Source organism: Lepidochelys olivacea, assembly GCF_965140295.1.
Source record: "Lepidochelys olivacea isolate rLepOli2 genome assembly, chromosome: 3".
Lineage (NCBI taxonomy): Eukaryota > Metazoa > Chordata > Testudines > Cheloniidae > Lepidochelys > Lepidochelys olivacea.
Genome location: NC_140413.1, coordinates 152,804,679 through 152,818,293, shown reverse-complemented (window position 1 = coordinate 152,818,293; position 13,615 = coordinate 152,804,679). Strand labels below are relative to the sequence as shown.

At 39.0% G+C, this 13,615-nt stretch overlaps 1 protein-coding gene across 1 annotated transcript in view; it reads left to right on the top strand.

The window, feature by feature from the left end:
- Positions 1 to 207: 207 nt before the first annotated feature.
- KIF6 (kinesin family member 6) overlaps positions 208 to 13,615 on the top strand; it is a 294,225-nt gene continuing 280,817 nt past the window's right edge. Inside the window, exons 1-3 of the mRNA XM_084623973.1 lie at positions 208 to 298; positions 1,251 to 1,360; positions 3,258 to 3,332. Of these exons, the coding sequence (XP_084480099.1) occupies positions 221 to 298; positions 1,251 to 1,360; positions 3,258 to 3,332 (263 nt within the window). The 5' untranslated portion in view covers positions 208 to 220. The remainder of the gene's footprint in view (positions 299 to 1,250; positions 1,361 to 3,257; positions 3,333 to 13,615) is intronic.

Sequence of the window (13,615 nt, the reverse complement as noted above, 5' to 3'; positions counted from 1 at the left end):
GCCGGGTAGGCGCCCCAGAGAATTAACGCCACTCGCTGATTGGAGCGGGGGAAGTCGGACGAAATCACACGCAGGCGGCAGGCAGCCTCTCCGGCATGCGCATGCGTAGCTCGCTGCGCCGGCACCGCCCCCTCTCGCCCCCCCCCGGCGTAGAGCATGCTGGGTAGTGTTCCTTGGTTACCGTTGCTATGGCAGGGCCTAGTCTCCCCCTCCCCCCTTGATGAGCGGAGAGATGGTGAAGCAAACGATCCAGATCTATGCCCGGGTGAAGCCCCTGGCCAGGCGGCAGCAGGCGGGGGTACGTGCCCGCGGGGAAAGTAGCCGGGCTGCAGCCAACCTGGGAAGCACATGGTGGCGTGGTGCAGCCCGGGGTGGAGCGGGGTGCCTGGGGCAGGGGGCAGCCCGGGGCGCCCCGCTGGGGGCGGGGGTTGATAGGAGCTGTTTGAGGGTCCCTGTCATGATTCCTCGTTTATGAGGCTGGTTGCCCGTGTAGCGAAGGGCAGGACTTGTTGCAGCGCCGGGATGATTTTAAGTGGCCCAGTGCAGAGTAGAAAGCCCTAGACATTGAGTGTTAAAGGGACCCTTAAAACACGAAATTATGCTCTAGTAAAGCTGGTGACCTTTGGGGGCAAGGAGCTGATTTTCTACATGCTTACAGGAAGCTTGTTTAATGAAATCATCATTGTGGATATTGGAAGTGAATGCTTGAGTTGAAATACTTCACCTTCATTGAAATGAAAAATAAAAAGTTTAAGGAAAACATTTTCATAAATGGTATGTAAAAAACAACAACACCCCCCCCCCCCAATAAACCCCAAGCTCCTTAAATTGTGGTCCAAAAACTACCTGATGAGTGCCTTATTAGTCTCACACAATAAACACTTCTTCAGGTTTTCTTTTTTTTTTAAATAAATCTTTGGTCAGATATTTGAAAGTGGTTTTATTAAGCAAATTCTGTCAAGGGATTTGGTGTCTAACTGCATTTAGATATTTTGAAATCTTATTTTGGGGTAGGTGGGTGAAAGAGACAGTTGTCTACTGTGTAATGCAGAATCCTCTGGAGCTCAAATGGCAAGGGCTATATTTTTGAAGGAGGGCAAACTGGGCTTTCTCCCTTTTGTCACCATGGAATTGTGATTAGTCTACATTCCTGTGTATGATCTTAATGAGATCATGCAGTTAAACACATCAAGATGATAGAGCCATGGTACAAACCACTGTTCTATTGCTGAAGTAATTTTGTTTTGCAGATTTATTCAGTTGGTGAAGATGAGAAATCAGCCTCCAGTTTAGAGATTATTGTACCACGTGACTTGGCAGATGGATTTGTCAATAATAAACGAGAAAGCTACAAGTTTAAGTAAGTTTATTTTGTTCTGATTTTTTCCTCATGCAATTTATACTAAGATCACTTTCAACATTACCAGATCTGTGTTATAGCCCAGCTTATTATTTTTCCTCCTGTTAAAGAGAGTCCATTTTCTATACTCAGTATCACCATTGCCTACAGAGAAGATAATTGTGTAAGGATCAGCCACTAGATTCAGTGTGCCAGTCCCGTGGAGAGTCAGTAAAAGTTTCTTATTAATCTCTGATCCACACAATACAGTTTTGGTATATTTAGTAAGATTTTTAAAAAGACTTTTTAACAAGAGGAATCTTTCAGTGCTACAGTACATTATTGTCTATCATGATTTCAGGGCAAGACATGATAAAACTAGAAAAGTTTAATAGCTGAACTTGTACGCTTCATCAAACTATTACATGACATTGTGGTAAAAATGCCTGACTCCTGTTTACAGGCCTGCACCCAAGCAGCTGGCTATAAAGTTTTAGTGTAGACAAGGCCAGAGTGAGAGAGGGACCTTATGCTCCTGCAGAAGCTAATGAGCCAGCATAGGGTGGATAGTGACTTTAGCCAAAGATTTGTTGACAAAAAGCACTTTCTAACTGGAATTTTTTGATTTCAGGCCTAATCAGAACACAGTGAAGAAAATTATAGTTTGTCAAATGAAAAGGGAAACTATCATCTTAGAAAAAACATTTATACATTTGTAAGAAGATATTACAAATGATGAGAAATAAAAACAATTACTTGATAGCATCCTTTGTATGGAAAATTTGGATGCAACATTTTGTATGGAATTTCATATCAATTGAAATTTGATGCTGAAGAAAATCTAAAATCTGCTGTAGAGTAGGACTCCAAACAAACATCTGTAACTCATGCTGATGTCACTGGACAGGCTCTATGCAACACCAGTTTAGGTTGCAGATGCCCATGTCAGCTTAATGGATGCTGACATTTTCGGTGTCTTTATTGTTCTTATGGGAGTCTGTGAAAATGAATTCTGAGAAATACTGAGCATTGTGATCCTTAAGGAAATGCTCTTTGTTTTTAATCTTTTATCATAAAGCCATACATACAAAAGGAATGCTACATGCCAAATACTTTCTCTTTCCTCCCTAAAACTCACTATTTTTTGGTGAAGACTTCCTACACTGGTCATCTCACCAACTATGGGCCTGATCCTGCAATTCTATACTCCTGTGCGCAGTGTCATTAAGATTAAACAAATTCAGTACAACTACTCATCTGAATAAAGGTTTACAAGATAGGGACCTATGTCTCCATACCTCATGCACTGAATATTTCCCCATGTATTGCATTTGTCTGAGTAACTGTACACTGTAAACCCTTGGAGGCCCAGACCACGTTTTTTATATGTTCTGTGAAGAAAGAACTATGTAAACTTATAGTGCCAAACAGAACAACTGCAGGTGTTGGCTTATAGTAAGTGATAGAAGCTTAGATTTTTTTTTTTTGATGTTCATCTATTGATTACAATGTTTCCTAGTTGCTACATTTCATTGTAGTCTAAAAATTGAGAGCCTGACTGTACTGTTTATATGTGCTGCTTGGTTATAGGATAATTAATTTATCCAGTTTTCAGTGTGATGCCAGTTGCAAACACTGATCCCCTTGATAGCTGTAAAATACAGGTTTTCCCCCTTAAATTGCCTCATTTTATCAGAGGGTTTTATTGTACAGATCTTGTCAAAGCAGTACTGTTTACAATCTATTTGTATACGATAGCACAACAGGACACTGGTTATTAAGGCTACAGGGAAAACATTGTACTAGGTTATGTAAGCCCAATGACGTAAACATGGACTAGTTACAAACAGAAAAAACAAAAATTATAAATCAAGTAGTGTTTTAAGATACTGCATGATTATTTGTTTATTATTTTCAGATTTCAGAAAATTTTTGATCAGGAGACAAAACAAGATGCAGTTTTTGAAAGCATTGCCAAACCAGTTGCGGAATGGTAGGTTTTAATCTTGTAAATAATCAGCAGTTACATGGGGTCACTGGTAACTTTCATTATACTATTTGAAGGCAATCTGGTAATCATTTGCCATGGTGATTTAAAAATGGATTGTGCTTTTATCCTCTAAATGCTGATCCATCTGAATCTGATAGGCATGCAAGAATTCCATGGAATTTCTGCTTATAGAAAGGGGCTGATGATGGAGCCTAACTTAGCATTGCTATGATTGCCTGTTTTGTTGATGTTATATGGGGAATCCATATTAGGTTAGTTCTTCCTATTCTGCTGATTTATCTCCACTGGTCCTTCAGAAAAGTTAATTTCATAGCCCTCACATTATGCAACTCTAAAGAAAAGGGGTTTGCATGAGGAAATTTAATCTCCCTGTTTAGTTTTTATTAACTTTAATAAGATTTAAGGACAATTATGAATGGGCCTCCAGTGTTGTCCTTACTACTTTCTGATTAATGTACATACTCATGATGGTGCTGGTGGCACTGCATCTTGACTCCTCATTATAATAACTAAAGAATGTTAATGTTGTAGAATGAAGCTCTCAGAAGTGTGGAAATCCCAAAGTTCAGATTGCTGTAGGACCGCTGCTTCATTTAGTGTGCAAGTTGGATACTACTCTGTGAATGATTGTGGGTTTTTTTTATATTTATTCTCGTTACTCAACTTGTGGCCCCATGGTAATATGCTTCCCACCATGCATCCCGTACACTGAATGAAGCAAGGGCGCTGTGTACTGTTGTTTACTGTGTATTGTTGTCTCATTTGTTTCTCAGTCTTCCTTATTCACTGCACACAATCCAAATTATTTAGTGAATGTGGAAATACCATTTCAGATTCACTACACAAGCTTATTCCATTCATTTTCTAACCTACACACTGAATCAGGCTGTGGCCCTGAAGGAAAAAGGAGTATGCATTCAGATAATTAATGATTGTATTATAATGCATATGCACAAGTGGAAGAGTTATTCTTGTGCAGGCTACAGAAAATATTATGATTGTTTAATGCGCTTTGATGTGTTTTCAAATATATTTGAAAGGACATCATCAGCATGAAACGTAGTCCATTTCAAAATATTAGTTGAAGGTCGTTTCAGGTAGTACACATGGCCATGAATCCCTCTGTTAATTTTTGTGGCTTTACAATCACAATTTCCTGTTTGTTCAAATACGTTTTTCTCCTCCCTGTTGTTGCATGAAACTCGGGAAGTCATCGCCTCTGCTGAACATCTCTGCTCAAAATGGAATTTCCTAATTTAGCTATAGGAGGAGAGAGTTGTGTTTCCCAATTCTGTGCTTAAGAACTTGCTCTTTAGGATTGTAAATTGGTAGTATTGCAATTTTGTATGCATCAGACAAAAGGATGATGCAATTGTCTCACACTTACGATAGGTGAGACTTTACTCAGTAAATGTCTTGAACTGTATCAGGGCTCACCACATTGCTGTTCCCTGTAAAATGTAATTATGAGCATTTCCCTTATTTTATAGTGATGTGGATTTGTTTGCTCATGAAGCCTTTTAAACAATATCTTCAGTTTAACTATACTATGAATGCACTGATTCCTTCATTTATAACTAAAATTAAGACTTTGGTTTTAAATTTTATTGGTTGTATTGATATCTTCAGCAAAAGACTTTGATAGGATAGATGAACCTGGGCTGTGCCTGGCAAGTAGAGAGTTAAACTGTCTTGAGCATGCCAGAGCTTGGATTATCAGCATTCTGAGGAAACTCAAGTTACCAAAGCTAATTGGCAACAAGCATCTATTTTTTTCTAGAGAGTGGGGCTACACAGGGAGTTTGCTGGAAGATATGATGACCAGCTGGGTGTGTTCCATAGCTCACCTATGCAGTGCTTCTGAGCTGTGGGAATCTACACCCTTTTTCTTTTTTTATTTGAACCTATGCTGGTGTGAGTTGTATTCTTCATCCATCTTGTTTGACCTTTGGCTAGAAGAAGCCCTGGTTTTACATTAGGAATAAAAAGTGCAGATTCCTTTTACCAATGTGACTACCTGCTACTCTGACCCACTTTCATATGGGTTTTATCTTCAAGTGATAAAAGCCTAATTATGTATTCATTCTAATCAAATCAAGGCTATCTGACTTCCTTCTTTGATTGTTATAAAGGTGATAATGCTTGTTTTCAAATGGTTAAATATGTGCTCTTATTGTTGATAAAACTACAGAATATTTCCAGTTGGTGATAACTGCATTTGCATTGTCACAAAGCCAATTATCTGAACAAATGTTTTGTAAGCACGGTTAAAACTTTCTCCTCCTCCACTCACTGCTCTTTCAAGGCAAAAATATATTTACAAATGTGTTCTTACTCACTCGATTCCTTAATTCATCCAGCACCCTCCCCCCGCCCCTCAGTTTCTGTTGATTTTAATTACATATCAGTCTGTGATTAGCATGCCAAAATTCCTTTCCATTGTGGCAAAATAAGAGCCACCATTGTTACTCCTGGAACACCTCAGTTGTTCATAAGAAACTTGTTTTCATTATATTAAAAAATAATTAAGCTGAAAGCTATAGTCTACATATTTCTGAAGAGGGAGTCATTTTATTAAATGAACAGACTTTGGTTGTGTTCTGCCACAGAAAATAAAACACAAAAAGATCAATGAAACACATCAGCAATATTCCAAGACTGTTTGTCATGTAATCACATGGAAACATGATTGAATATTTGAAAATAAACAAAAAAATTGAGGACACTGTCAAAATTTTAAAAAGGAATAGAAGCATAGGATATGCATGATATTAAGATCTTTTTTTAACTTGCTAGATAGGTGACGATTGGGCTTACTTTCCTATTTGTATCTTTATGTAAATCCACTTTCTTCATTGTTAGATTACTCTTTTTTTCTCTGTCATTAAAAAATCTGGTCTTCCTGTCAAATTGCCTCTGGTCACAGACACTCCTTCAGCATCATGTTGTTTTACATGGTTAGTATGGTCAATTTTCAAAGCTATTGCAGCATATGTTTTGATTTATTATTATGGGTGAGTCATCTCTTGATTTTTTTCTTTTCTTCCCCCCTTTTTTTCTTTTTCTTTTCAATAATTAGGGTATTCAACAGTCTTTAAAATGTATTCTGTACTCTTTCTATGGAGGGGCCATCTTAACCTCTAATTGTAATAACTAATACCCTGATGCCTGAGACCTGAAGCATTATCATAACACTCATTGTTCTGCTGTTACCTTAAAGAATTGCAGGTCACAGAGACTTGGTCACATCCTTTATCTATCAGTTAACCTGTCTCTGTTTCAGGTATCACAGTGTTGGTGTCAGGATTTAAAGATCTAGAGTGAAATCATAGCCCCACTGAAGTCAATGGTAGTTTTGCTGTTGACTCTAGTGGGACCACAATTTCTCACCTAGTTTATTAAAGACTTCTCTGATGTTCTTGAATGACTGGTGTTCCCTTGGGAACTTCACAAAAAAGATGTGTATTGTGACAATTCAGCATCCATAAACACTACTGACCCTTTACTATCCATCTTTTTCTGAATATAGCTCCTTGAGTACATATTGTCCACCTTCCTCCCCAACCTCTCTATCACCCATTAATGATATTGCTTTAAAACTGGGTGTTATTTCACTTCATGTTACACACTATACAACTCATGATGCACAAAGATCCCTGCAATTAGATTTTCTGGCTGTGAGTGTGTAAAATCCTTGAGAAATATATTTGGTTTCAATATGAGTCTGTTGAATGGCTGTTTTTAAAGCAGATATTTTATAAAAATCTACCTCTTGCCCAACGCACTAAGTAAATACTACATGATAATCTGGTCAGGAAATTGAAATAATGGGCCACTTCACCCTAAATTTTCTTTATGAACCATATTAAAATATACTGAAAGTAATATATTGTGAAACACGTACACCAATCACTGAGGTCTGTTGACTCCCATATGCTGAAGGAGCTATGTTCTTAACAGAATAATCCAAAACCTTACAAGTCTGGTTTGAAATAGGTTTGTAAATTCCATTCCCCACCCCCGTCCTGCCCCCCCAAAAAAACCCAATAGTTTTGGCTTTGAAATTAACCCCATTTTTCCTATGATCAAATTTCATGTGCAGGTTTGCAGCTGCCTGAGTTCCCAGCATAAGTGGAAATGGGGCTGTCTGCCATATTGGAAGACGGCAGGGCTCTGGTGGAGTGAGAAAGTGTTGGAGAAAGGCAGGATAGAGTTCCTTTCCCTTCACTGTTGTCTCTTTTAGGATCTGTGTGCCCATCTTTATACAATACCTCTCAGTTTAGCTGAACTGAGAGGTATCGCATAAAGATAGGTGCATAGCTCAGGGGAGCTGAACAGACCCTTCTGATCACATGGGACTCATTTAACTAGTTTGTTATTTATATCTCTTTGTTCAGTGCAGAACTGAACACGGTGGTGGTGCCAAATAAAGAAATTATAAACTCTGTTTCTGAATGATTAGAAGATAAAGGAAACATGGCATGTTCCCAAATTCTGTATATTCTTATTTTTACACTTTTAAAGCCCTGCGCCAGTTTTAAAATTCTCCCTCCCCATTAGAGACAGATGGAAGTCTCCTTCCTTTGAAACATCAGAGATAGCCACAGCTGGAGATGAGACAATGGGCAGGGTGAGCTGGTGCTCTGAGGTGACACTGAGCATTATCTCAGTCAGGTGCTTGGCTAGCTGGTTCTAGCTCACATGCCCAGGGTCTAACTGCTTGTTATATGTGGGGTCAGGAAGGAATTTTCCCACATGTCAGATTGGCAGTGACTTTGGGGGCAGCGGCTTGCTTTCTTCTGCAGCATGGGATGCAGGTCACTTGCCAGGATCATCTGGGTATATCTCATTTAATCAATTTCCTGCTGTTGCAGGGGCTCTTATTCTCTGCCTGAGGCACTTCTGAGGAAAAAATCATTATTGTGTCTCCAAGTGTTTCTCATTTACATCATTTTACTTCTCTACATAATCTGAAATAAAATACCTTGTTTTCAGTACTTAATAACAATGACTGACTATACAGTACCATGAATATGTAACACTTCATGTATTTAAAAACTATTTACAAGGTATAAACAGTGAGCTAGCTGCTTCACAGCTGAGTATGAAGATGGAAATTTTAAAATATAGACAATGCATATATAGAACAGGGGAACATGAAATCAGCAGCCAAATGTGGTTGTTGTTGTTTGTATCACCCAGAAACTGCAGGCACATTGGATATCCATTATGCTGGACAAAAACCTTTCAAGAGACATCTCCTATCCTGGGGATCTTACAATTTAAAAGGCTAAATTGAGTCTTTAGGCTCATCCTTTTATAAGGGGCAGTTCACTGCTGCACTGGCCCAGGAGTTGCTCTCTTGTTACTCACTGTCCAAATTCCCTCCCTTCTCCCAGGCTTGCTTCCGTGGGGAAGTAACTAATTGCAGGCCTTCAGAAGGTAGTATCGTTTCCACTGGCTGGCGCAAAGCAATGGGTAGAAATAGAGTTCCACCTATTCCCCATAACTCTACATCTCCATCCCACCCACCTATTTTGAAACTTGCAGTTCCTGCCCTCTCCTCATGCCCACCCTAAAGCCATGATGCAAGGACCACTTATGCACCAGAGCAGGAGGGTGGGAAGATCCATTCCTTATATTAGCCTGAGTCACAATCTGGACGTAAAATAAGACTAGACAAAATAAGTGGGTGTAACAAACCAAGGAGGAAATGGCAGAAAGAGGGTGAAGTCAACAGAGGCAGGATCACGTGGTTATGTACAATGGCTATGTGCACACTTTGCAGATTTGAATCTTTATATATAAAGGAGACATTAATGTTATCAGTGATCACAGGTAGCCATTCACCTGGCCGTCAGACATCATGGTTTATATACATATTACCAGTTCCACAATTATTTTAAAAGAATGTTTCCTCTTCCCTTTCTTTTATTCCTCCCTCCCTCCCTTTCCTCCCTCCCTTATCACCAGTTTAGTTAATTCTTGTTTTATGGGGAGGGAGGTGGGGGGGGCACTTGGGTTTACAGGCTTCCTGAAGGGTGTTTTAAGGAAAGGCTTGGATGGGAGGATGGAGGTAGGGCAGGCCATGTCAGGAGTGGGGTTCAGGAGGCACATTGGGGTGCATGGAAGAAGGTACGGGACTGAGTGGTAGGAGGACACAAAGAGTCAGATAGTTGTGCACCATGACTGGAGCAAAGGCAACAGGAAATGACAAAATGAAATTTTATGTAGATGTTTTGCTAACTTTCTCCAGAACTCAGAAATAAGTATACCTGTTATTCACCCAGGCACAAACTGCATTGTCAATGTGACAGTCTGTTTTGATCTAGATAAGTTCAGATGTGTGCCAAAATCCAGTTAAGGTATTGGAAATGTCTTCCTGCTTATATGAAAATTGATTAAATGTTAACAAATAGTGATGCAAGGGGATTTCCTCCCAAAGAGGGAATACTTGCAATCTTGCTGACCTCTGAAGCAGAAGCTGCTATGTAGCTGCTATATTAACCAAACTAGAACTGACCATTGTCCCTTTCATTTGCTCTTAAGTTTTGTAAATGCTTAACCATTTATTTTTCACCAGAGGTAAAAATTAATGTTAATCTTAGAGAAATGAAGGACCCAAAGAATAGCTATTAGAAGACACGCATGCACTGAGAAAAACATATCTAAAAATGAGAAACTTCTCTGCAATTCCAACGGTCCTTAAAACAGCGTCATATTCTCAAGGGCGCATATTAATTTTTGCAAGTATGAGACAATTGCCGAATTTTTATGTATTGTACATTTTTTGTGCATAAATGCTGTATGAATTTGTCAGCTTTTTGTTCTTCAAGTTACATAGGGGACTCTCTCTCCCCAAAAGAATTAATTGCCCATTATTCTTTGTTCATTGTCCCCATCACTCAGCTGCGGTGTAACATAACACATTTTCCATCTTCTTGGTCTTGTTTTGTGGCACTACTTGGTGCAGCTGCAGCATGTTGATTCTGGACTTGTAGGTAGTATTGGCTGGTAAAGTAGGTTGCTGGGTGATTTAACTGGCAGACAGAATTGTTTCCAACACAGTGGCCTCATAAAGGAAAGTCTTTCTTATATATTTATACTACTGGGATTCTGAAAATAAAGATATTGTCAGCTCTCTTGTTACAAACTATTAATCAGTCTTGTCTTTTAGATTGTATGATCCTTGGGGAAGGGAGTATCATTAACATTTTTACAGTGCCTAGCGCAATGGGTCCCGGATGTCTCTAGGTCTCATTGATGTGATATGATATATTAATAATGAGTCATTGGCACAGAGCTTCATAAATGGTTCCTTGAGCTTTATGGTAATGTGGCTAAGTTAAAGAATACATAACCACACTAGCTATGTTTATAACACAATTTGTTCTCTCTGGAATTCTAGAAATTAAGGTGTAAATATCTGGCATGATTATTTATGGTTCTAAATGGTAGGCTCGAATGAATGATTGTCAATTCCTTAGCAGTTTATATTCCTGAATCAGTGTGGTGAGCAGTGGCTGAGCTCTTCTTTAGACAAACTTCGATCATAGCTTTGTTATTACTAATGTGGTTGGCTTTGGCACAAAAGGGCTGTGGGATCACTTTCCTTTTGGATGCCAGTTTGACACAACCCAGTTTAAAAATTGTGCTAAATTGAAGAATCAGACAGTAATGATTAAGGCCTCTTCTTGAAATGGTTGCAACCATGGGGCATATGAAGTGCAAGGATTCATTAACATTTCATCAAACCACTATTATAGGGCACAGTATCTGTAAGATTTATTCTGACACAAATTGCAGATTTTCAAACTGTTAAAGAAATCTGCTTATTATAGGTTATGATGTGACTGTTTGGGTGGGTGCATAGAGCATCTTTTTCAATAAAATACCATTTTTATGCAATGTTCATGGCTGAACTTGTTGGAGTAATGCAGGAAATAATGTTGCACTTCCTTTTTCAGGAAAATTGTTGTCAATTTCTAAAGAAACTGATTTGTGCAGTAAGCTCTTGAAAAAAACAGTGCTGTTATAGGTATGTTTGGGAGTTGGACATATCTATGAAATGTGAGGTATCACCAAATTAGATTTATACCACAATTCTGGCAAAGATATAAAGAGAAGATGTCGTGTTGAGATATTTTGTTTATTTTAATTAAAAGGAACTTTTATCTGTGCTCCAGACAAGAAGGGATATTTAAGTACTGAGCTTCTCCAAAGGCAAATCCTCCTTCAAAATTGCTTTCCCAAAGTTTAAAAATAAAATAAAGTTCACAAGTCTCTTAATCATAAACATAAATACCTGAGAGTTGGATGTGCCAGGAGTGTGTTGAGTTTTATTGTGAGTTGAGTATGGATTAAGGGCTTCTGAAATAGATAGAGGGAAAGTGCAGGGACATCAGGAAAATAATCAAGGGTAGTGAGATTTGAAATGACGAGAGAGACAAGATGTTAGCAAAAGATCAAAGATACTGAAGTCTTCCTAGTTTCTTCATTAGTTTAGTATTTGCATAGGTGTTGAATGGCCACCTACATTTAGATGACCAACTAACTCGTCAAAACTCATGTTAGAATAATGAGTGACATAAACCAATAAAGTACGGTAATTTAGAGTTAGAGCTAAAATTGTTCCTTAGTGCCAAATACTTCTCTTGGCTACACATACGCATCCATGGACAGAACTTATTCCTTAATCAGTTCCTTTGTTCATAGGTATTAGCATGTGGTTTGTTGGAGTATGGTGCTTACACACAGTATACTTAGTTAAAGGATAGAGTTTCTGAACTTCTGAGGGTTTTTTAATGGCACTAAATATGTGCCTGCCTGCAAGATTTACTTTTCTTTTTAATCTTTTAGAAGACTGAGCAGTATGTCTAGAACCATGGATGCAGCAAGATATGGCAAAACGTCTTTGTGCTAGTTTCATAAGTACTCTTATTGATCATGCTTCTGGATCTAATGGGTAGGCTTCACTTAATCATTTGTAAGGTGGGCCATATCCCTTTATCACTAGTAAATGCGAGTGGTGAACAGTTGAGAATAAGAATTTCACAACTGGTTTGGATCCTTTATCCTGGGTAAAAGGATAGGCGTGGCATAAAGGGGACCTAAAAACCCTGTATCTGGCATCGGAAGGATTTCATGGGCAGAGACACTGTGGAAGACTGCCATAAGGCTGCCTTCCGAGAACCCCATCGTAAGCTCTGGCATAGGTCAGAGGTTCTCAACCTGGGGGATGGACACCACTGGAGGGGAGTGCAGAATGTATTTTGGGTGTGTGTGTGAGAAGCTTTAGGGGGAAAAAAACTTACTGCACACATTTTACCCACTGCAATGAATAAGTAGCAAAGCTGATTCCTCCAGACATAGACTCATAGGACTGGAAGGGACCTCGAGAGGCCATCTAGTCCAGTTCCCTGCACTCATGGCAGGACTAAGTATTATCTATACCATCCCTGACAGGTGTTTGTCTAACCTACTCTTAAAAATCTCTGATGATGGATATTCCACAACCTCCCTAGGCAATTTATTCCAGTGCTTAACCACCCTGACAGTTAGGAAGTTTTTCCTAATGTCCAACCTAAACCTTCCTTGCTGCAATTTAAGACCATTGCTTCTTGTCCTATCCTCAGAAGTTAAGAAGAACAATTTTTCTCCCTCCTCCTTGTAACAATCTTTTCTGTACTTGAAAATGGTTATCATGTACCCTCTCTGTCTTCTCTTTTCCAGACTAAACAAACCCAATTTTTTCAATCTTTCCTCACAGGTCTTGTTTTCTAGACCTTTGATCATTTTTGTTGCTCTTCTCTGGACTTTCTGTAATTTGTCCTCATCTGTCCACAGATGGCACTGTGCATTTGACTCTAGATGGCACTGTGCATTTTGATGGATTTCTGTTAAGCATGCATAGCATTATACAAAGTCTTTGCCATTTGTACATTAACCTGTTTGCTATGATGTGGTGTGCACATTTAATTGTAAGCATTGACCACAATTGCAGTTTTGCTTTTGCTCTTGTTACAATGGATCATTGGCTTTGTTTGAATCAATGCCTTAGTGTTTTTAATATTTAGTGAGAGTTGCATGTTGATTTATTTATTGGTATATATACTTGTGTGGCGGGAGGGGTGTGTGTAAACTACTACAGACACAAAGAAGGGGGCTGGGATCAAATAAGTTTGAGAATCACTGGCATAGGTGGTACGGTAGGAGTTATGAATGGTATGTTGGGGGTGGGACCACAGCATGTAATGCTTCAAAGA